Source organism: Ursus arctos, unplaced genomic scaffold (assembly GCF_023065955.2).
Source record: "Ursus arctos isolate Adak ecotype North America unplaced genomic scaffold, UrsArc2.0 scaffold_25, whole genome shotgun sequence".
Classification (NCBI taxonomy): Eukaryota; Metazoa; Chordata; class Mammalia; order Carnivora; family Ursidae; genus Ursus; species Ursus arctos.
The window spans coordinates 31,532,750-31,558,258 of record NW_026622930.1 but is presented as its reverse complement, the minus strand read 5'-3'; the positions used below and the strand labels follow the sequence as shown (position 1 = coordinate 31,558,258).

Here is a 25,509-nt window from a genome sequence, read left to right as displayed (position 1 = left end):
TTGCTAATCAGTTGACTTTAGAATAGGAATATTATTCTAGATTGCACAAGTAGGTCCAATGCAATCACAGGGTCCTTGGATATGGAAGAGGGAGGCAGAAGGGTCAGCAGCAGAGTGATGCAATGTGACCCATCGCTGGCCTTGAAGGTGGAAGGGAGCCATGAGCCGAGAAACATGGCAGCCTCCGGAAGCTGGAAAAGTAAGAAAATGTACTTTCCCCCTAGAGTCTCTAAAAGGAACACAGCCCTTTCAACACCTTGACTTTCGCACAGTGAGACCTGTGTCAGACTTTTGACCTCCCAACTATAAGATAATACAGTTGTACTGCTTTAAGCCCCTGTATTTGTGCTAATTTGTTACGGCAGCAGTAGAAAACGAACCCCCTGGTAGACAGCTGCAGCGCAAAAAACAACAGCACCCCAGGTCCCACAATCTGGGGGCTGAAAATCACAATGGTCACCTCAGCATTTTCCCGATGACCATCTGAAAACTCTCCCTCCCCTCCTGGCCAAGCACCATCTACACGGGCCCACTCCAGCCATCGGAGTTCTCCCTGGATGGGGCCTCTTCCCAGCTAGGGATGTCACACTTCTGGGCACTGTTAGCCAGGTCCTCTCTCCAGTGTGGTCCAGACATCCTATGGCCTTACACTGAACTGCTCTTCACGCCAATCGAAAAGGCCAAATACTTCTGGCCAGCACGAGGTTTGGGGGATTTTTCTCCTCTTCCAGATAGCCAGCCACAATTTCTATGATCTCTGAATATGGAATTAGCATGACAGAACCACGTGCAGGGGGACAACCTGAGCCACCCTTGGGTTTAAGAAGCTGTCTGTTGGAAAATTTGTGATTTTCTCCAATCTTCTGCCATTCCTCTCACATGAACACCCAAGCCAAACTCTTGAGCTGGGTTAAGAAGCTAGTATTGCTGGGGAACCTGAACCCCTCTTACTAACTGTGTGACACCAGGCAAGTTATTTAAATTTGTTATGTTTCAGTGTTCTTATCTGTAAACTGGGGGAAATACACAAGTTAATAAACATAAAGGACTTCGAGAACTGTTTGGCACATGTTCAGTGCTATGTAAGTGTTAGTTGTTGTCAGTATTACTATTGTTGTTCTAATGTTATTATAATTACCTTGATCCTAAATCTTAGAGGCAAGTCACTTGGCACATCGGGAAAACCAGCTTCTTCATGGTTTGCCATGTATTATACTTCCGGCAACTGACATGAACTACCACCACACAGTGTTGAAGCTCAGGTGTGTAACACCCTCTTTTAAAGCTTTTTCCCCCCCAAACATCTCCTTCAGGAAACAGGCCCTGCTGTGCCAGGGTCAGATGAGTGATTGCAGGGAAAGACCAAGCCCTGTGCTTAGAGCCATGCAAATGTAGTGGAGAGAGGGCATCTCAGACGCTGACTCACACCCACTGGCAGCCCAGCCTGCACCCAGAGTGTTCAGAGCTCTGTTCTCAGTTAGCTCAGCTCACTGTGTGGCCAATCAGGAGCCCTGACATTTAGGCCTCATGGCTCTTCAAGACTTAGCTCATAGGTCCCCAGAAGTGGTGACAGAAAGGGGGGGAAGATTGGCCAGTTTTCAGGCAGGAGGCACCCCGAGAGCCCAGGACACTGCTTGTGTCAGCCAGAGGCCACTCACAATAGGCTACCTTTCTGGATGTGGCAGCCAGCCTACCCTGGCAACCATGTGGCCGGGTCTGTGCTGAGGGAGCAGGCTCTTACTGGCTACTTGGGGGCTGCTACAGGACACTTTGATATGTGACTCGCTCATGAAAGTAGTTTCCGGGCAGATACAGGCGCTCAGGAGAGAAGAAAGTCACATCTGCACAGTTTCAATTATAAACCATAGTAATAACAACAGACAAACAAAAATCTCCATGCTCTTCAGTATCATTGGGACTGAAAACAACAGCACTGAGATTCTCAACTTTCTCTTAACTTTATTTCTATAAAAGAGGTTTGAATTAGAAAAACTTATCAAAGCCAAAACCAGCACAACAGATGCCTGGGCTAACCTGGGAACCTAAGCTATTTAGCTACTCGACTTCCAGAATGTAGGGGAAGGGAAGGAAGAGGAGAGAGAGTAGGGAAAGAATGAGCTTCTTTTGCTTTTTGTATTGGCCATTTGGGGCCCATGAGTCAGCCAAGACCATGTCAGATCCAGGCACCCCCACTCCCAGGAGTCCCAGGTGAGCAGCAGGTGCCAGGAAGAGGCCTGTGTCTCAGGGAAGCAGCACCTGGTAGTAGAAGGAGACTAAGCTGCACAGTCAGACACACCGGAATCTGTTTTTGCTCTCCTTTCACTGGATGATGTAGACAGGTTACATAACCTCTCTGCAAATCGGAAAAACTGCCTCATACCTGTTGGTATTAGAAGGGCCGGAAATACCAATACAGGGGTCTGGAGCACCTTAGACATTCAATAGGCAAGCAGTAGCTATTTTTATTATTAAATATAAAAACCACTTGGGCCAACGGCCACCTAATTTAGAGAGTCATCTGACTAGAAGAAAACTGCAAGAAATCAACTAATATAAGTACACACAGAAAAAAGTTTGGAAGGAAATTCATTAAAGTTTTAATAATGATTGTTTCTAAGTGATGGGATTATGAAGCTACTTTTGTTTCCTTATACTCTTGTATTTTTTAGATCTTTGATAGTAAACATGTATTTTTATTATCCGAAAATTTTAAAATATTGTTTAAAAAGTCATCAATCTCAGTTTCCTGGCTTCAGTCAGATTTGCACTAAACCATCCAAAGCCAAAGTCATCCAATCCGTTGCTAAAGCCATGGGGATAGACTCTACCATCCCTTGTAAAGAATACTTTCTTCTCCACACCATGCAACCCCAATGGAGCTTAACCCCCAAATGGTTTCTACCCCACCATAACCTTGCTAAACTACTTAAGAGAAAAACTTTAGCCACTGAGAATTATGTCACCCATCACATTTCCTCTTTTTTGCCTTTAGCTGCCAAGAAGCCTTGAACAAATTTAATGCTCAATTACAGTAACGGTTAGCTCAGGTTTTTGGCATAATTATTTTCTCTTCCTATGGTTTAAATTTCTCTTTCTCTCATTCATCCAACTTATTGTGCACATTTCTTTTCTCGTAAACTATCTTAAGAATACTTTGAAAGTTGGATATAAATCATAAAGTACAAAAAATAAATGAAATTTTATCTATTCTCTTGTAATAACCCATGATCAGCCCATTAAAATTCGTATTTCTAAACATCTTGACCAGTAAGTTCCAGGAAGGAGGTATGAAGAGAATGAAGGAGAAAGTCTCTGAGTCAAGGTCCCATATTTAGTGAGAAAAAAATTCTGACTGCAAAAACGGATTTGCTTGAAACAAAATATTTACCTTTTAAAATGTTATTTAATAATCATTCTAATATGTGCTGTGAGTGCCTACTGGGTGCCAGACACTGTTTTAAAATTTATCCCATCAATCTTGTGGTGAAGGTTTTATCATTTCTAATTGACCAATGAGAAAACTGAGGCTCAAACAAGTTAGACAAATTTCCCCCAACCTCCCAGCTAGTAAGTGATGAGTCTGTGGTTGACACCGTGGTCTGTTCAATTCTAAATAATTCCCAACCCATTCTGCTTCAGGAAATGCAGTTGATGTTCTTTTTCTAGGCAGATTAATGTTGAGATGGTCAACAGGGCTGAAACCACAGTTGGCTGAGTTCCAAATCCAGGAGCTGGGCAAGAGGGCCCCATGGAGTAACAGGGACTGAATTGCTCCAAGCATGGTAGATGACTAGAGTTAGGCTCACTGCTAGAAATGAAACACTGAGGTGGAACTTTCTCACCAGGGGAAGGAGGTTGAAAAAAATGCTAATGACACTAAATGGGACTGCATCTGTGAAACTGTAGGCCTTTGGAGGCAGAAGGAAGTAGTCATAGCCAAGCAACAGCAACCAGGATGCTTCAACTACTAGGGGAATCATCACTACTACAATGGCTATGCAGGATCTCAAACTATCACTTGGTTCTGAACCAGAGACCTCTATAAAATCTCTAGGATAGAATAGGTAAAGAGAAAGAAAGAAAGGACCACCCACCTCCCAAACACACACTCCAACTAGCATCTAAACAAAGATATCCAACACTAAAAGGAACCATCCACAAAATTAACATTTGTTAGATGAATTTCATCCAAAAGAAATTAAGAGCATAATCTGGCAAAGACTTAAACTAAGTGTGCTTAAATAAAGAGGAATAACACCTATTCTTAAAAGGAAATTGTGAAACAAAGAAGGCATAAGTGAAATAAGAATTGGTAAATATGAAAAAGAACCAATTAAAAAGGTAAAATCTATTGACAGGATAAACTTTAGACCTGACACTGATGAACAGGGGATCAGTGAATGGGAAGGTATTTAGAAAGAAGTCACTCAAAATGCAGCCCAGAGTCAAAGTTAAGAGCATGGAAGGTAGATTGAAAAGTTCCAATTTATGTCTAGTAGCAGTTCTGGAAGAAAAGCATTAAGGAGATGAAGAAACCACATTTGAAAAGCTGTTAACTGAAAAAGCACTTTGAATACTGAACAGGATAAATAAAAGTAAATCCACATTGAAGTATTTTGTAGTGAAACTATAGCCCCTCAAGGATTAAAAAAAAAAAAAGACAACATTGAAAATTACTGGAAAGACAAGAGAGGTTACTTATATAGAAATAACAGTTGCATTAATAATAGACATGTCAATAGCAACAAGAGATTCCAGAAAATGGTGGTGTGGTATCTTCAAAGATCTGAGGGGGAGAAACTGTTAATCTGAAGTTTTATATCTAGCTAAACTAGCACTTAAAAGAGAGTTAAAGGAATTTTTAGATGTAAAAAGGAATGAAGTTTTGTCAGTCTTGGATCACCACTAAAAGTACCCTTAAAGGATGTATTATAATAAGAAAAGGACTAAGTCTTGAGTAAAGTATCTGATTAACAGAACTATAGTGGGCACAGAAATAAACTGATTAAAATGCACTTCAACTGATTATAAAAATAAATAAATCTGGAGTTTAAAATAAAGGTTAAATCAAAATATTAATTGAGACCATCTGATGGGAGAGGGAGAGTTAATTAGATAATTAAAATGTGCTAAGACTCCCTCCCAGTCAAGAGGATAAGATGCTAAAATCTTTATACCTTGAAACATTTACAATTAAATGTGTATGATAAAACTTTAGAGTAATCATGAGCTGTGAAGAACTTCAATCTGTAGCTTCCAAGCAAACAAAGAGAAAAATATAGAACACAGAACACCTTATCAATTTAATAGTAGGCAAGAAGGAAGGAAAAAATGAAGAAACAAAGAAGGAAGATAAATAGAAAACTCTAAGTAAAATGGAAGAAGTAAGTCAAATATAATAGTAACCACAATAAGTGTAAGTGGAACAAATGTAACTACCAAAAACCAGAGATTATCAGATTAGAATTTTTTTTTTTTTAAGAATCCAGCTATAAGCTGTTCTCAAAACACATACTTAGGCTAATCCACACAGAACCTTAACAATAAAGAGACGGTAAGCCATACTAGGAAACACGCGGAGAAAGGTGATGCCAGAGTACAAATAGTAGACAAATAGAATTTAGAGCAATTTATATTAATAAGGATAAAGAGAGGGGTGCCTGGGTGGCACAGCGGTTAAGCGTCTGCCTTCGGCTCAGGGCATGATCCTGGCGTTATGGGATCGAGCCCCACATCAGGCTCCTCCGCTATGAGCCTGCTTCTTCCTCTCCCACTCCCCCTGCTTGTGTTCCCCCTCTCGCTGGCTGTCTCTATCTCTGTCAGATAAATAAATAAAATCTTTAAAAAAAAAATAAGGATAAAGAGAATCACATAATGATAGAAGGAACTCTCCATCAAGAGGACATAATAATCATGAATCTGTATGCCTCTAAAAACACAATCTTGAAACCTCAAAATATATAAAATAAAAACTGAGGGAATTATGAATGTACAATTATGGTAGGAGATTGAAACTCATTTTTACAAAGACACTTTCTAAGAACTTAAAAGATACAACCACAAACCATTATGCACTTTACTCAAAATCCAACAATAAAGGACACACATTCTTCCCTAAGAACACGTTGAATATTTACGTAAATTGACATAACAGGCCACAAAAGGGGTCTCAACAAATTTTTAAGAATTGATGCCATACATACATGTTCTCTGACCACAGTGAAATTTAAATAAGAAAAGCTAATCTCATAATTAACTCGTGTTAAAAAAGAAAAAAATGTAGTTATACATCAAAGCTTGAAGACATAGCCAAAGTACTTAAGAGAGAAACTCATAATCTTGAAATTCATTAATTAAAAAAAAATAAACCAAATATAAGAAGCTAAATGTTTCAATCTAGAAGCAAGGAAAACAACAGATTAAGTCCAAAGAGAGCAGGTAACAAAATAATAAAGATAGAACTTAATGGAAAAGAGAAAGAAACAATAACAAAAAACATGGGCTCAATAAATCTAAAAGTTATTATAAATGACTGGTAAAATACATAAAGCTCTATGAGACTGCTCAAGAAACAAAGAAAAAAACCAATAAATAATATTAAGAATAAAAAAGAGACCATGACTCATAACTACAGATGTGGTTGGGATAAAAAAAAATCATAATAAAGTAGGATGAGCAACTTTATGAACAATTCTATGAACAACTTAATGCCAATGGATGAAACTGATAATTTTTAGAAAAACTAATTTTCAAAATTGGATCAAGGATAATTAATTGGAAACTTTAAATCATCCAATAACCTATGAAATAACTGAATCACTATTCAAAATCTTCCATTCAAATGACGTTGAGCCTAGGTGGTTTTGCCAGAATGTTTTACCAACCCATCAAGAACAGCTAACCTCTATGTTATACAAACTGTCTTAGAGTATGGAGAACGAGGGACAATTTCCCAATTTATGAAGCTGGTATAAACTTGATATGAGGGGCGCCTGGGTGGCTCAGTCGTTGAGTGTCTGCCTTCGGCTCGGGGCGTGATCCCGGCGTTATGGGATCGAGCCCCACATTAGGCTCCTCTGCTGGGAGCCTGCTTCTTCCTCTCCCACTCCCCCTGCTTGTGTTCCCTCTCTCGCTGGCTGTCTCTCTCTGTTAAATAAATAAATAAAATCTTAAAAAAAAAAAAACTTGATATGAAACCCAGGAACTATACAATTGTAGACTGATTTTTATAAGCATAGATGAAAACTTCCTAAATAAGATATTACCAGAGATGATGATGATAGGGTGAGTGCATGTATTTTTTAAAAATCTTCTAGTGGAATTTATCTAAGAAATGCAAGGATGACTCAACATCAGAAGCTGCTAATATAGGACACCACTTGTAACAGATTAAAACAGATAAGATTTATGATCACCTTACAGATGCAGAAAAAGTCATTTGATGGAATCCAAAGTTTCTCCATTATAAAAACTCAGCAAACTAGAAATAGGAGGGAACTTCTTTAACTTGGTAAAAAGTATATAACAAATACCTTTGTAAACATCACTCAATGGTAAAACCTTAACTGTATTCTTGTTAAAATCAGGGAAAAAAAGATGATGATACCTATTCTCGGCCCTATCGGTGCAGTGAGGAAAGAAAGTGAAATCAGATATAAGAATTGGAAAGAGAAAAGACAAGCAATCTTCCTTTAAAGATAATAAGATTGTTTACACAGAAAATTCATAATATAGAAAACGTATTATAAATAAAAAGAGAGTTAGGCAGTTTGCTGAAGATAACATCAATATTGTAATTGCCAAAGGATGGGGGGGGGAAGAAGGAGGAATAGGCAGAGCACAGAGGATATCCATATGATAATGGATATGTGTCATTATACATTTGTCCAAACCCATAGAATGCACAGCACTAAGAGCAAACTGCAGTGCAAACTATGGACTTTGATAATGTGTCAATGTGGGTTCATCAATTATAACAATGAATCACTCTGGTGGGGGCTGTTGATAATGGGAGAGGCTGTCAAGGGGGTGCAGGGGACTGTCTCTGTACCTTCTGATCAATTCTGCTGTGAACCTAAAACTACTCTAAAAAATACAGTCTTTTTAAAAATAGTCAACAGCATTCCCTATACACTACATGAAACTAATTTGAAGGGAAACAGAGAGGAGGATGGTAGCTGGAGGAGAACGTGGTATGAAGGGAGGGTTTTTAAAGATGAGAGATAGCTGGGCATTCTGTTGCTGTTGCTGATAGAGTAATTCAGTAGAATAGAAGAGGCTGACTGTGCAGAAGGGAGATGGGGCTGACATCAAAAACAAAGTCCTTGAGACATCCAGAGAAGATGGGACCCAAAACACAAGTAGAGGGGTTTGGCTTTAATAGGTAGAGGGACACAGATATTACGCCAGTACTTTAGCAGATGTTGTGATGGGGAATTGAGAGTTTCAGTCTGATTATCTCTGTTTCTCAATGGCACATGAGTTGAGATCATCAGCTGAAAATGGGTGATGATTAGAGGTTTGTAAAAATTAGAATGAATTTGCTAGAGAAATAATACAGGATTTCTGGGCAGTATCGAGTAGTCATTTGAGAACCACAGAAGTCCTGGATTTAAAGTGGGATCAGTCAACTCAGTGTGTCATTTTCCCCATTCATCTTACACTGCCTCAGAGCCATTGCACCCTAAGCCAATAGTTGGGTTTAACCGGCTTGGGGATGTTCTAGTCAAGTTTGGCCTAGATAGAACAAAATAGCAAAGCAAAAGAAAAATACAAATAAATAAACAGGTGAGCTTACATGATTGGTTGAGGAACACTAGAGAAAGCTGGCTGGAAAGATGAAACTGGTGTTTGGATCATATGACAAAATCTAGATTTGAAAGGGGTGCTGACAAGGTCTAGGCTATGGCCATTTAAAAGTAGTTGAGGAAGGTGGACGAACAGATCAGTGGAAGTGAGGAGGAGGTCAGGGAACTCAGAGACCAGGTATGTTCAAGTCACCAAGAATGATGACGGAGATAGGGGTGAATGGGAGGAGGGTGAGCTGGGTTCTCCAGTATTGAATAAATAAATGAGTAATGGAGACTTGGTTGATGACAGCAACAAGATGGAGAAGGGTTACACGTTCTAAAGAAATGAGCATCCAAAGAGCTGTGGTTTTTATAGGGTAAGTTGGAGAAAATACATGGAAGGAGCAGTGGGAAGCAAAGAAGACAACTTTCCTATTGTCAGTTTCTGGGATACATGGACAATGAGAGAAAAAGCAGACCCCACTTTTGAGTGCGATGAAGAAAACCAGATATACTCAGGCCAACCAGGTTTCAGTGAAAGCCCCAAGATGAACCGAATATTTAAAGAAGAGGATAAGGACTTAAAGAAGTTCCAGAAATTTGGGGGGAGAAGATGGATATTGAGTCAGATAATAATAATTGGGTCAGATAGTAATAACAGCACCAACATTGTTTATTGTCTCTCCCCCACTTCCACCCCCACTAGCATATAAACTTCATGAGGGTAGAGATCTTTGTCTATTTTATTGACTGATATATCTCAAGGACTAGAAGAGTACCTGGAAATCCTAGATGCTCAGTAAATATCTGTTGAATAAATAACGGTAGCTACTATTTACTGAGCATTAATGTGCCAGGGTACAGCTAAGTGTTTTATATGTATTATTAATATCACCCCATTTATAGATAAGAGCATTGAGGCACAGAAAAGCTGAATAACTTGCCTTAGGTTGTGGAGCTAGCAAGTGGTAAAGCTGAAGTCCAAACATACTCTAGTTGGAGTTTGGCCTTGGAGCCCCTATATTCTGAACCTCCAAATTACCCCACCTTCCTATGGTTGGTGGACATACAGAGCAGTATCAAGCTAAGAGCCCAGGTGATGATAAATGACCAAAGAGCAATAAAGTGAAAAATTAAGCAATAGAGAACTAGGAAGATCGGTAGGGGAAGAAAGGGATAAAGAAAGGGGGATAATCAGAAGGGGGAATGAAGCATGAGAGACTATGGACTCTGAGAAACAAACTGAGGGCTTCAGAGGGGAGGGGGGTGGGGGAATGGGATAGGCTGGTGATGGGTAGTAAGGAGGGCACGTATTGCATGGTACACTGGGTGTTATACGCAACTAATGAATCATGGAACTTTACATCAGAAACCAGGGATGTACTGTATGGTGACTAACATAATAAAAAAAATTAAAATAAAATAATAATAAAAAAATTAAGCAATAAATATTACTACTGATTTCAAAAGCTAGTCTAGAAGCTAGTGTAGGGCATTTGCTGCCCCGAACGTCATATACTCTTGTTCGTCTCTCACTGTGAACCAGCAACTTTCTGCTGTCAGTTTCCAGTTCTTTCCTCCATATCTTTCCCCACTGCATATCTCCCTTCTTTGTTACTTTTAGTTTCACCTGGCAAACCCTCAGCCTTTTCCACCAACTTTTTTCAAGGACAGTCAGGCACATTGGAACCTAGGCTCTGAGCATGTGATATTGACACATCGATCTTGCTGCAGGCCTGAGGGTCACCAGGCTGACTCACTGTCATACTGATTCCAACTACATACTCATTCTGGAAGCACCCTTTGAAGTGCTGAGATTCTGCTGGCTGTTTTATGAACAGCTCACACTATGAAGTGAAAAGCTAACTGAACCTTCCAACATTTCAGGAAAACCAAGAAAGAAAATGGGTATGTGTAACTGGGTAGAGGAAATTCGTTTGTGTGTCAGGCCTGTGCCTCGTGTCCCGCAGTGAGACATATGCTCCCTAGAAGACTGGAGAACCAGCCTCAGAAATGGGCAAGAGGCAATCAAGCTCCAGAAGTTAGGAAGTAAGAACATCAACAAGGGTCCCAAAAGTCTGGTCAGAATACTCGACCTGGATGTAACGACCTTCCTAATGTTTCCATTCTTCTTGTCCCTCTGCTCAAAACTCACATTCCGTGGGGGAGCATCTGATTGGCCTAACTTGGGTCCCAAACCTCCTATCCAGCTCTATCCACAGACTCATCCTAAGGGGAAGAGATTAGCTCCCAAAAGGAAAACAGGGTTGGTGTTAAGAAGAAGAAATGAGTGCTAGGCATTCTAACATGACAAATGCTCACAATTCCCAGCTCCTCCGTGGATATTTAAGAAGTCACAAAGCCTTAGCTCCTCTCTGGCTTTCGGGGTCAGTCCTAACTTGGTCTGAGGAGAAGGATCTCTTTTGGTACCAAGCCAGCCATGCTTGACATGATAATATCAAACAATACTTCTTTGGAAGGAACTCTTCAATTGACTGTCACATGAAATGTTTCCGGGTATACCAAGTTACCTCTTGTACAATTTGTCTCCCTCTGTGGTTTGAGGTTATTTTTTCTTGTCTATAAAAATAAAATTCTTGACTTGTTACTGATTTAGATCATTATGGAGGTTTTTCTTTTTTTTTTCCTCTTTTCCCTTTGCCACTTTTCCCATTGGTTTTCTTTCATTAAAAACTGGGACCCGACATTTCTAGAATGGCTATCACAATAACAGCACATGTGATCCCTAAAGAGAGATCCTGCTCTAATGTGGATTTAAAGGGGTTACTCTGTTTTTGGAAAGGAGTCATGAATCACTGCGAATCCATTTTGTTTTGTTTTGTTTACCTGTGCAACGCCCTTTAAGACCAGTGTGAGCAGAGACCCATCCTGAGGGATTGTTGGAAAAGAGAAAAGACTCTCAATGAGAAGTACTATGTCATTTCAGTTCTTCTAGATTCAGCCCATATCTCGGGATAAAGTCGATTTTTATTGAGGTCACTTGAGTGAGGCCTTCAGATATATATGTTCTCTTTGATAAAATCTGTGTCTGCGGCAGTTATTATTTTCTTTCTGTTAAAAAATTTCTCTATTTAGTTACTACCTTTAAAGTTTTTTTCACTAAATAATCTCATTTTATTTCTCAAGTGAGTTGGTTCCAAGAGTTATTTTGTCCCCATTTGATTCACGTAGAAACTGATTCATCGAAAGATTGCTATCTACCTACCCAAGGTCACATAGCTAGTTAGTCATAAAATCAGGCCCCAAATCAGGATGTCTTCACTTCTGGGCATATGATTATTTAAGTCAGGGATCTAAACTTGACGTCAGTACTTTACCTGGGGCCTTAGATGCCACTCTTTAAAGGGCCTTCCTCTGGCCCTTGTCTAATTTCATGGACCAAAGAAGTATGACCGCTCAGAAACGATACCCTACCCCTGGACCACAGCCTGGATCCCAGAACCCTGGAGTTCTCTGTCAAATGTCTCCAAGCTCATCTGGGTCTGCCTTCCCAAGGGCAGACTGCGCCCTTGATAGAGGCACCACTAAGCCAGAGTGGCAGCCAAGGGGCGGCGATTTGAGCTTAGGATGATAGCCAGAGCTTGGACATGCGGGCTGGAGTGTCCACATGAGTGTACAAGACCCCTGGTGATGCAGGCTGGAGTGGGGATGGGCAAAGAAGGACTTGGGGCCTGGAGCCAGCTCTCCCCCCTGCTGCCTCACTTCTGTGAGGGACTCCATGATGTCCCAGAACCTTGAATTCACACCTGGCTACCAGGTCGTTAGAAAACCATATTTTTTCACTGTAGGCAGACAGAGCATATTTTGTTTAACAGTTAGTGAGCTTGATTTATACCTTTTCAATATTTAGACATATGAGACGTGGCCTCCATTTCTCCTTTTGCCCCAGGCCCTGCAAATGTGAGCGGTGAGCTTGCCGTATGCCGACATATTTGGTTTGGCTAGCATGCTGGGTTGGGTTGTTTTTTTGTTTTTTTTTTTAACATCTTGAATTAGTTTCCAACATTAAAAATTGGGAGATTTCATATAAGAATAGAAATGTTTGGTTTCTCTTTTGAACAAAACACAGAAAATTATGTCATTCCAGGCCCGCCTACAAAAAGGCAGAAGCCCGGGCTGTGCAGGGACCGTGTGCTCTAGATGAGGCAACCTTTCTCGCATGCCCCAGTCCCCACCTGCCTCCCTTCAGTCGTCCTGGTGACCTCTCTGGCCCCTGGGGGCATTTGAGTTTGTCACCTCTGATTTAAGTCCTTCGTTAGATATATCTTTTCTATACAAAGCTGCCATGCTGACACATTTATTTATTAAGATTTTATTTATTTATTTGACAGAGACACAGCCAGCGAGAGAGGGAACACAGCAGGGGAGTGGGAGAGGAAGAAGCAGGCTTCCAGCAGAGGAGCCCCATGCGGGGCTCGATCCCAGAATGCTGGGATCACGCCCTGAGCCAAAGGCAGCCGCTTAACAACTGAGCCACCCAGGCGCTCCTATGCTGACACATTTAATACATTTTTTGCCTCTTCTTTCCAACTTCCCTCAGAGAAAACTGGGTTGTTTTTTTTTTTCATGAGCTAAGTGTAATTCCCTACATTTCCATGCAGATAAATGCATATGATTTTGGCATCCTATTCCCTAACTTCTGAATCTTAGGGAGTCGTTAAAACAACAGCTAGGAATGTCAAGAGAGCAATCTCTCGGCAGGGATCCCCCGTTTCACCACGCCCTGCGAACTGGAAACCAAACGGAATGGATTTTCTCACTTTGACCCTGGCGAGGGAGGGAGATTTTGTGACAACTGACAAAGAGCTTTTGTTCAGGTTTGCATCGGATAAATCAGCTTGCCCCATGGCGCGGCCCCTTACTTTTTCCAGGCTCATCTTCCCTTTCTGCCCCCGAGGAGCCCGTGCCCTTCCTCTCCCAGGTACACGGGCCGCCAGCCTCCCAACCTTCAGGTCTCCAGTGCTCAGCCTCTCCTCCACCCCGCCTCTCAGTCTGGAAAACAGCTTTGCAAGTTAACCTCTAGGGGCATTCACTGGTTTTCCAGTGGGGTCCCCAGCCCCACGGGCTGCTAAAATAGGCTCTTTACACTCCATAGATGGGAGAGAAAAATCTGCTTGTTCGGTTGCAACTGTCAAGCAAAGGACGTGCTGAGCTCAGATAGAAATAGCAGCAGGGTCAGGGCAGGGCAAGGCCCCAGCATTTCATTAGCTCGGCCCGCTTGGGGTGATTAAATGCACACAGTGGCCCATGAATGGGGCCGTGGAGGGCAGCCGCACAGCGCAGCACAGAAAAATCATTCTTTGGCTGCTGTCAGCTGGCTGAATGGGACTTAATTATTGGGATAATGAGAACTGATTTTCATTGTTTTAATTTTGGGGAAGGGGTGAGAAAAGAAGGGACTTTTTCCCTCCTCTGGGTGAAAGGATGCTAAACTGTGGCCTCCAGCGGGGCCCCACATCCTCCAGGCTGCTGTCGGCTAAGCCTTCCTGCCTTTGCTGGTTTTTACGGATGCAGTAAGGAAGGGTGTGAGGCTTGTGTTCTGTGGCGGTGTTTCCTTTAGGCCCTGTAATCCTGGCAGGCTGTGTCCTCCCTAAGAGCATGTCTGTGCTGGCATCTGTCCCCAGCAGCTGTGCCGAACTAACAAGGACAGAGAAAATCCACTGGACAGATCTGTCTGTTCTAGGCCCCTTCCAACAGCTTCCAGGTCATGAGTGAATCCCATCTTGTTCCTTCTTTTGTTTTGTTTTAAATACAAGATCTCGTGAATTAAAACAATGTGTTCAGGTCAAACATGGGCAAAGAATTCTGAGTTCCCAGCGTTCATTTGAGGCCCAAGATCCAGGTGCTGTGGAAATACATAATGACACCTTCAGCCGCCTTCAAGCAAGTCAGCTGGGGAGACCCAGAACGATTGCAGAAACACACAGGGGGCCCGAACTGAATTCGGAACTGGCTACCAGGAGAAGAAAGAGAAGGTGGGTTTTGGAGCAGTGAGGGAAGATTGATGAAGCTGATGGAGGCTTGCAAGGGCTCCAAGTTTGAGTAGACTTTCAACCAGAAGCAAAGGGTGAAATTGGACGGTGTGTTTGAGAGAAGGAAACAGACGTTGCTGGAATGAAGAATCCACGTGAAGAGTGGGGCCAGATGACATAGAGTCGCGAAAGCCGGAGCATGCTTCTTTGTTTCTTCCTGAGTCCACCTTTGTCCATAGAAAGTGGTTGCTGTTGCTTTCATTTTGCTTTTATTTTTGTCCCTATCCTCCCACCCCAGCACTTTAAAGAGAAAGCAAGGAAGAGGGCATGCCCTCCTTCATGGAGCGCAGAGAAGGAAAGTCCCTTTGATGTTTTAGGATTTTGGTTTAGGTTCAAGACCCGTGCTGGGTCCTTCTCAAGGACTGCCCCGGCCGTATGCTCCGCGGAATGCCACAGACCCTCACCCTACCCAAGTCCCTTTAGCTGCTTCTGTTCTTAAAGACTTTGAAAGGATATAAGTTAAGTTCTTCAGGTCTGGCAACTTGGTTCTTTGTAGCAAGGACCAGATGGCTAAGAGAGCAGGCTGGGATAGGTTAATGGCCTACCTGGCCCTTTTCCCAGGAGAAATGCCATAGTCCTTCCCAGAAGCCACATCCTCTGTGCACCATCTTGATAGAATGTATCTGCCCGTCAGAATCAATTCATCATGCCTGTCAGCACCGGGAATGGCCTCTCTGGCTGAAACAGTGGCGACACCCCTCAGAATTGAAGAATTCTTTGCCTTGGAAACCCATGTAGGTCGGAGGGGAAAGTTGAGTCTGGGTGGCATGCCGTATTCTTAGGGTACGTTTTCTCATCTCTGGAAACTACCCTTGTGCTTTTATGTCACCCAGCTAACTTTGCTCGTCACCGAGCCATGCTGTCAGCGCAAACCTCTGCGGCCTTGCTTGGGCCTAACACCATTCGTTTTGGAAAGAAGAGAGAGCTGGCAGAGCGGAATTGTAATAACAGCTCTTAGTATTTACACCTTTTGTTTGAGACCGTCAAGCACTTTTTTTGATTGAGCCCTCTAAAATTAAACAATTTTTGAATGTGTACCCGCATTATATATATATTTATTTTTACATTACACATGTGTGTTTCTTTACTAACACACTATGTATGTACATTAGAAAACATACACAAGATTAAATTTTTTAGAAAGCCAAAATTAAGTTGACATAAGCAATAGCTGAAAATATCTTGCTCATCATGGCTTCGTTGTACTGTCATTACCTGCTATCACAAAACACAAAGATGGGTCAGGCAGAGCTCAGGTGAGAGAGGATGTAAATCCCTATGTCTGATACTTCTCCTAGTATTTTCTAATTGTCGTTGTCTCTACTTCTTGTCGCATCTGAAAATTTGGTACTTCTTTTCAGCTAGAATATGACTGGAGGGAATTCATTCTAAGAGAAGTATAAATGCTACTCTTCTTATTTACCTATGCGTACACTGCTAATACTGTCTTCGATCCGTTGTTTCTATGCAGGAATATTTTTAGTCCCCTTGTCCATTCTGTATATGTGAGGTTGAACTACATAATATCCATAATGCCATGAAGCAAGAACATGTAAACTGTAGTGACTTAACTTTTGTTCAAAGCCCAGAGAAGAGTGAGGACTGAGGACACTGCTAGTGAGCCCCCTGCACCGTGCAGGGCCGAATCTTGCCGCCGGATGCTTTATCTCAGGAACCGTCCATGACCTGTGGCCACAGCCATGAATGGAGTCTCACTGTGTTTATTCAACATTATAAAGCCAAATTTCTTATTTCTTAGATAAAAAAGGAGTTAAAATATAATAATTTCTGCCTGAATCCCAACGGATCGTCTTGTGGAACTCTGGGGTGTCCACCCCATTTGGAAACCAAAGGTCTACGGGATTAATTTCAAACACATTAGCATTGACATAAAGGTCCTTCTCTGTCTAACCTCAGTCCACCTTGCCAGCCTCATCTCCCGTTGTTCTCTGTCACGTACCATTGAGACTTCTCACTGCTTCTTAAACAGGAAATTCCCTTTAATAAGTTCGTTTCTTAGTACTTACTTTTGGACTGGACCAGAATGCCTTTCTCCTGTTCTCCATTTGTCTAACTCTTCCCTAACTTTGAGGACCCAAGTTAAGTCTTTAAAAGGCCTGATTCCCTTAGACCAGAGGTTAGCAAACTTTTTCTATAAAGGGCCAGATAGTAAGTATTTTAAGTTTGGCAGGCCATACTCTTTCTGTCACAACTGCTCAGTTCTGCTACTGGAGTGCCAGAGCAGCCATAAATGATACAGATGGAAACAAATCTTAAGCAACGATTGTATAAAAATCCTAATTAATGAGATTAAAGGAATGGGCTTGAGTTAAAACTAGGCTTTCTATCAGGGCAGTCAGTGTCCTGCTCACCTGACCATCCACATTCATGTTCTCATCACATTGCCTTGGCCCACGGCTTCAGTGGTATCTGGAGAATCACTTCATCTTCAACCACACGGCCACTGTTAAGGCCAAAACCTCCCTATGTTTATATGTTGCTTTATGGTTTGCAAAACAAGTAGCATAATTCCCATTTTGTGGATGAGGCAACTGAGGCACGTTAAATACCTTGCCCCAAAGAATGATAGAGCTGGGACTTCGACCCCGGTGTTCTGATTCCAACCTAAGCTCTTTCACTAGACCACGGAGCCTCTCAAGCAGTTAGAACAAAAAGACACAGTGCAAAATTAGTTCAAAGAAGAAACTGATCCCATGTGAAATTCCAAAGAGAACTTGGAACAACGTATGTGAGAATTTCAATGGTAGTTAGTCGAGTCAACCCAATAGAAATATAGACACCTTGCCAACTTCACACAAGATACATAAGTCTCACAATCAATTTAACTAACTTTCGTTTATCTTGGAAACACAAAAATTTAGACCAGAAACTGGCTTGAATGAAGAGATTCACACCAAGCCTGCAATCCTGCTACTCTTGTAAAATGTTTCACGAACCTCAGTGTTGAAGACCTTACTATTTTGTTTGACTGTGAAGGCAGCCTATGCATACTTGCCACCAGTGGAATGTTAATACTGACTCAGAAGCAAGAGGACCACTGACTGAATCACCACCACTTACTATAGTCCTCTGCTCTGTATTCATTGGAAACCTCTTGCCTCAGTTTGGGCTTGACCCAACCCACTCAGAAGGAGAGAGCAATTTTGCAGCCCCGCATGGAGGGACTCCAAGCCAACCGTATCTATTTCCAAATGGTCTGACGCAGCAAGTGGATCATATTTCCTTTGGAGGCTTGGCTGAGGACAGTTGGGTTGGTGACATTGAGCCGGAGTGAATAAAGTAAGGCTGTCAAGAAAAATCTGGAATGGTCTCCAAGGAGATAGGACTAATGAAATGCCCAGGTCAGGATCTGGGTGCTTTCTGGAGAGAATCAAAAGAGAAAGGAGGACAAGGTGACCATGTGTGAAATTCAAATGAATCCACAGTGATTTGAGAAAGCCAGGCAGATTGGCACCTGCCCAGTACCTTTCTGAGAGCAGGCACTAAGCCTAAAATAATTCACAAAATCTACCTCTCATTTTTATTCTTACCTTTAATCAGATTTTTTTTATTGAAAATTTTTTATGGTTGATTCCCTGTCCACTTTCCCCCCACCCTGCCAAATGTATTTGCCAAAGACCAACAGACCCCTGTGTGCAATTATTCTAGCCTCGGGGAATAATGATTAAGGAGTTCCAAGAACGGGATGTGGGAATAGCAGAGAAGTTAGGTTTCATTTAAGGTCCTTGGAAAGAGGCAGGTACTCTAGTTTGCTCGGATGGAAATGGAGCCAGTTCTTCATAGATCCCGGGAAAGGATAAGCTGAGCCCTAAAACCAACTCCCAACCCAGGGAAGTTTCTGTTCTCATGGATACAGACAGATTGTTCCAGGGGCACGTATTTGCTTCATTGTTCCCTGCTTTATTTGTGCAAAAATATTTTCAAAGTAAAGGCATAGTGACAACGTTGGGCTCTTTGAGCTGTTCTTGAGCGAGAGGAGGTGTGTGCTTCTGGCTGTCCACTTGGCAATGATGTCTTCACGCTGCTTCTTTCCACCCAACTGTCTTGGCCACTGGAGTTGTTTTAGCAGAAAACAGCCTAAAAAGAACACCAATCACTTCCCTTTGCTTCATGCTCTTCCCATCGACTCAACTGGCATGTTCCAGGCACCTGCTGTGTGCCAGGAGTTTTCTTCAGAATGGAACAAGACTGCCCTTGCCCTAGCAGTCTACCAGGAGAGACAGTCAAGTATGCTAAGCACCTGGGGCAGAAATAGTGTGAGAAACACTATGGAGACTCAGGGGAAGAAGCCGTTGTAAAGCAGCTTCACCAGAAAGCAGATGTGCAAAAGGGGAGAGGGCCTGACTGTAAAGGGAACTCTGTCCGTCACTCATTCTTCCACATATTGATTGCTCAAACATTTATTACCTGCTTGTTATTTGCCAGGAAACGCGGGTCTAGGAATTCAAAGATGAATAGGACATAGAGCATAGAGTTAGAGTGGAGGGGAGAGGGAGGAGGTGGTGTAAGAGGAGCTGAAAAGCAGATTGGGCCAGATTGGCAAGGGCCTTGCATGCCAAGCTGAGTCTGAACCCTGTTCCGTGAATAATGAGGAGCCTTTGAAGGTCTTGATGTGGATGGTGGCACAGATTTCCACCCTACCCCATTATCTCTGACCTCGGCCCCTGATTTGTTTCTCTCCTAGAACTGGCTACATCTTGGAAGGATTTTATTCACTTGTCTGGTCTGTGCTTGTTTCCTGTCCAACTCCCCAACTGGAATATGAGCCCCACGAGGACAGGGACCCTACTTAGTCCTACTCACTGTTGCATGCCGAGTCCTGGGCACAAAGTGGGCCCTCAGCAATATTTACCAAATCAGATCTGTATTCAGAGAATTGTCTCCTGTTTATAGAGTGGAGGGGATCTGAGGGTGTGAGGGTGGGTGATTCCATAAGAAGGACTATAGTAGCAGAGAGATGCTGGGAGTCTATGGTGGCACAGATGAAGGAGGAAAGATTTAAAGGGCTCAGTGGAGTTAATGCTGACAGACCTTGATGAGGGAGAGGGAGGGGTCGGAGGTGACTCTAAGGTTTCCATTGGGATGTCTGAGTGGCTGGTGATACCACTGAGAGAGAAAGGAGAGGGGAGGAACCCAAGGAAGGACTTGCCATGGGAAGCAGGAGAGCGTAGATAATGAGATCAGTTTTGGATATGTGTGATTTGAGACAACTGTAGAATGCCTGACTGGAGATGTTCAGCAGACAGTCGGAAATATATGTGGGCAATCCAGGAGATGGCTGGGGCTGAGGTCACAGGTTTTCGGTGATAAATGAAGCCAGCAGAGAGCAAGGTTGCTCAAGGAGCATAGAGTTCGAAGAGACAACAGAAGCCCAAACCTGGAGGAAACACAATTTAATGAGACAGTAGGAAAGAGGAGCAATGGAAAGACAGAAGGGGAGAGGTCCAAGAAGTAGGAGGAGAAGAAAGCAGGACTCCCGGATGCCACTGAGAATCCAATGCCCACCTAGGACAAAGCAGTGAGAATAGGAGCTGCCCTCTTGGCTGACTAATACTGCCCATTTCTTACCATGTTGGTGGTAAAGGGAGGCTCTTAGCAGTTCTGGGTCACTGGGAAGAATATAAACACATCTGTGTAGTTTATCAGGACTTTCTCCTTCTAACAGGCCCTGGGGGAGGGGCCAGATTTAGTGATGGGCAGAATGGTGTGCCTATTTGAGGGTGTTCTCAGCTTGGAAACATTTTTTGAGTGGGCAGCTACAACTCAAACACCAGCAAATCCTGCCTCTTTTCACTTCCTACCAAAAATGGCTCATGTGGATTAAGCAGTTGCTTGACCAGTGGCCCCACTTTGGGGCCTGGGTTCAGGTTCCAGCAGGATTATCGTAAATGGTGACTGGTTCCAGTTCTCTCAAGGAAGAGGTTTTCCTCTGGGGGCTGGTTCACAAGTTAGTGCTCATCTTCACCTTCTCTTAATATGAACCTCTTTTTCTCAGCATTCCCCGTCCCACCCAACCCTGTTTCTACAGACACCTCCTTCCGCCTTCCTTCTTGCCACCCGTGTACTACTTACCACTTCTGTCTCCTGCCCCCTAGCACAAGCCAGTTCCTTATTTTAGGCACTGAAAATGTTGCAGAAATGAGACGAGAACTTACAGAGAAGCCCAGGACACAAAACAGACCAAAGAGGAGAGGCTGTAGCTAAAGGGGGGACTGGAGGGGTCTAGCCATCCTGTCCCTCAGGTTCCTAGCGCTCCAGGGGGTCTGCTGTGAGCCTCTGAGGCAGGAGAATCCGCACCGGCCTGAGAGTCTGCGGGTCTGGACTCCTTAGCCCCATCTCTTTCCCCGGTCTCTGTCATATTGAGGTCCTTCCTGGCTCTGAACTTCTCTGAGAGAGCGTCTGCTGGTCATGAGTCACTCTTTTCCTGGGCCTTTTCCCTCCCAGAGAAAGAACAGTCCAGGCTGGTGCAGAGTGGGGGAGCAGCACGACCCGGAACATGCCCCCCTCCCCGTCGCCGCCTTGGTTTCTACCAGAGCTGCCTGGCTCAGGCTCTCGGGCCTTCTCTATGAATGGAGTCATTTAGTCCATGTGGGTTGATCACAGCTTCCCCGGAAAAGGCTGCCTGGGAAGAGGACTCAGACATGGGTGTCCCACTGGAACCTAGACCCCAGCGGTCCTGTCTCCGGGGCCTCAACTGTTCTCTTGAGCAGGGAGGCAGAGGGAGGAAAGGGAGACACTTTGTAAAGTCAGCATCATGTCCTCACATTCTCTGTCTGTCTGTCTGTCTGTCTCCCAGCTCCCTTTGGGTTTGGTGCTGGGTGAATCCTGGCAGTCCCCCTGCCAGGGACCGCCTGCTCTCCCGCGTGGGGCACACACGCTGGGGCCCAGCCCAGCCCAGCCCTGCCGCATACTTCCACTCCGCTCGTGCGTCACCTCTATTCATCTTGTTTAGTGCTCGGCTTGGCTGCAGATGCTGTAAATACCGTAATTTTAGACTCCCTGATTGGAAAGAGTTGCAGGGAGGGGAGGAGAGCAGTTTGGTTTACTCTTTGGGAGCTAGTTCCAAGCTGGCTCTGCCACCTTCTGTGTGCCCCTCTTCACCAAACTGTGGCCCCATCAGGGCCCCCCCCCTCTTTTTGTGTTCAGGCCTGACTTCCCTGAACCTGGGGAGGAGTGAGAAGGACAGATAGGATGTGTCTGGGCCCTTGGCGTGGAGAACTGCGGGTTCTCACAGAGAGCTCCGAGGCTGAGTGTATCCAGGGCCACATGGGGCAGGGGTCCTGACCCAAGCCAGACAATGCCGAGGGCGGGCTGCCTGGGGATTAGACCCCCACCCAGGGCCGTGTTCGGGGCACTCTGGGGATGAAGTGGGGGCTGCCAGAGGCCCCTGACCCTTCCTGAGCTCTCTCCCTTTCTGCTCTTTCCCTCCTGACCTCCCTCTGTGGGGGGCTGTCACTCCCAAGGGCCTTAGGCAGCGCTCCCAGGGTTGTCAGCTAATCCCTCCTCCCAGCCCTCTGCTGCTTAGAGGCGTAATTTGCATTTGATTACGGGACCCCTGAACAGGGTCGGAGATTCAAATCCCCGGGAGAGACTTCGAGGGGCCAATGTTTTCAGGCACGGAATCAGAGTAGGAGCTGAGAGTTTTGAGCCCAGGGCACGTCAGGTCCTTCAAAAGCCACCAGATAGACTTCCAGCTGTCTGTCCCACCTCCTCAGCAGGACAATCCGAATTCCAAGGCTCTGAGTCGGACCTGGAAAGGTCTTCATTTTTGAGCCTCTGTCTATAAGTCATAGAATGTTTGAGCCTGGGAGCCTGCTCAGATTTCTTTGAGTCTAACCTGATGAGAAGCGACTTGCGCCAAATCACAGGGCCAGGTAACCACAGGATAGTTAACCCACATCTGGTGCTTAGTCCCTGCCCTGGACACATTTGTATAGAAGACTCTAGAAGAAAGAAAAAAGGTCTGGTAGGTGTTTCTTTGTTACTGATTGCTAGGGGAAGCCACGGCAGGATCCTAGTGCTAGTGTGTGACGGCTGGTCCCCTCCGGTGACAGGAAACTTGCTTTCTGTAAGGCAGCCCATGAAAACCTTGGTCCGCTCTGACTCTGACTCATGGAACAGTTCTCTACTGCCGCGAGCTGTTCGTGCTGAAGATGCCTTGCCGTGACCCTGCACTGATCTGGACTAATTCAGGTTAGGGTCTAGCGAAGCTCAGGCATCAGACATCCCCAGCAAAATGGTCTTATCGCTCTGCATCCTACAGTCCTGTAGAATGAATCAGAATCACAGCCAACACGGTCTTCCCTACGAGAGGTGTGTGTGGCCTGGTCTACTTTGAGAAAAAGATGGGCCTCCTGCATAAACAGCATGTTGCCTGTTATGCAAATGGACCGGGGTACTTGGAACAGTTCGCTCTTGTAGTGGATTAACAATTTCCCCCTGAAAAAAAACCAGTTCCATAGAATTCGCTAAGCACACTCTTCCTTCATACACAGTATGGGATTTTTTATCAGCTAGCCCCGATGGGCCCAAAGTCTGGAAGCTCTGCTATATCCAATCCATCCATTCTCACAGTGATCTGTGTTCTAGAGAGGTGGGGGTGAGGAGGGGGTTGGGTACAGGTCTTCTGGAGAGATTGGATAATAACAGCACATTAGTGAGAGAAGGGGTTGCTTCCAAAATTTTCAAAAATAGTTAAGGAGAGGGTATTTATAACCACAAGGCCTGGTCAGTGGAGACCAGGAACATGCTAGCGGAGGGTGAGGAAGGAGAGGCAGGAGAGCTTGGAGGTGGTACAAGACAGGAGTTTAAAATTGTTTTCCGGGGCGCCTGCGTGGCACAGTCGTTAAGCGGCTGCCTTCGGCTCAGGGCGTGATCTTGGTGTTCTGGGATCGAGCCCCACATCAGGCTTCTCCGCTGGGAGCCTGCTTCTTCCTCTCCCACTCCCCCTGCTTGTGTTCCCTGTCTCGCTGGCTGTCTCTCTCTGTCAAATAAATAAATAAAAATCTTTAAAAAAAATATAAATAAATAAAATTGTTTTCCTTCTATAAAATTCCCATCGTCCCCTAGGCAATCAGTCTTGACAGCATCCCCCACCACCCCACAAATTGGGTCTGTACAAAGACCTGGTAAAGAAAACCCTCCGCGGGGCTCCCTACCTCCCATCCTCTGACCTCACGCATGACCTCCCCATGAGTCTGCCATGTCATCTCCACATCCACTCTGTCCTGAGCTCCACCCCAGAGTACCGCTCCCACATGTCCCTTCCTCGCTTCCACTCCCCTGCCCGCAAATTAAATACTCCGCCGTGCTCTGGCCTGGCAGTCAGCACAACCGTGCCCCAGCTCCAGGGGACCTTCCCAGACTCATGCCTTATCCCTTCTATGTACGAGGCCAAAAGGAGCATGTTTGTCACCCCATGGAGTGTCCAGAGAGTGCCTGGCATGTGGTAAGCGTTCAGTTCTTACTATGATTTTATCATCTGTCCTTGGCTTGGACCACTCCTTCCCTCCCTCTCTTCCTGGCTAGACTCCAACACCCCGACCCCCCACCACCTTCATGAGAGGTACTGGCCTCTGGTCTCCTGAAACTGTCTGATGTCAGTCACATTCATATATTTGGCCAGCTTGCAATATTTATGTCCTGGGTTCATTTATTTTTCCAGAATGAAAACACCTCCGGGTCAAGGGCTTTCTCTCACACTTATGTATAAGCCCTCAGCACCTGGCACGATGGACTGTTCACAGTCAGTACTGATTCTAGACTGCATTCTACTTCATTAAGCATTTCCCATGTGCACCTCACTGGGGACGTCCCTACCTGGATGCATCTTTGTAACGAACCAGTGAGTGTTCCCACTGGTTCCATTTTAGGGAGGAGGAAAGTGAGGGCCAGAGGATGTTCACTTGCTTGCAATTGTAGGTAGTGAATGACAGAGCCGGGGTTTGAACCCAGGTTGGTCCACTCTAGAACTTGAACTCGAGCTCCTATGGGCTCCATCACACTCCTGTCATGGAGACAGGGACTGTGTCTTTCCCTAAGACAGGCTTGCCAGTCAGCAACCTGAGGGCCAAATCTGGCCCACAGATGTGTTTGGTTTAGCCCAGGCAGTGTTCTTAAAAAATCAGGACATTTTATGTCATCATCTACACTGCTGGCTCCCCTGACAAACTGGGGAGATCCGGTGACCCTGAATCCTAGCATAAGCGTGAGAAGCAGCCGTACCCTCCTTTCTCTCTGGTCCTTCCAGACGTTGCCTGTCTCCACTGTCCAGTTCATGGTTTCTCCTCCAGGGTGGTGGCCTGAGAGGGACCTCAATTCTTGGTTACGTAGGACTGTCCCGGATAGTATAGAATGTTTAGCAACCCTGGCCCTTACCCACTAAATCGGTAGCACTTTCCTTCGATCGTTTGGACGGTCAAAATCACCCCCAAACATTTCCAAAGCCCCTGTTAAGAAACATCGGCAGGTAATCCCTTGTATCACCACGGCCGGCACACAGTAGGGCCTCAGGTATAAAGGTTAAATAGACTTAGAACGAAATATCCGCACTAAACGTTTCCCCATAGTAAAGGTTCTCGTGTCAACAGAGGCAAAAAAATGAAGTAACCATAGTATTTAAAAAATAAATTATCTGAAGCAAATTT

General features: G+C 44.3%; 1 protein-coding gene across 13 annotated transcripts in view; it reads left to right on the top strand.

Annotated features, from left to right (window-relative positions):
* Positions 1-25,509, top strand: part of RAD51B (RAD51 paralog B) — a 716,334-nt gene that overhangs the window by 602,112 nt on the left and 88,713 nt on the right. Inside the window, exon 11 of one of the 13 annotated variants that reach the window (XM_057318612.1) lies at positions 1,157-25,492. The exons of the other annotated variants lie outside the window; for them this stretch is intronic. Coding sequence (XP_057174595.1) covers positions 1,157-1,229 — 73 coding nt within the window. The 3' untranslated portion in view covers positions 1,230-25,492. Of the gene's footprint in view, positions 1-1,156; positions 25,493-25,509 lie in introns of those variants that run through there. 13 annotated transcript variants of the gene reach the window in all.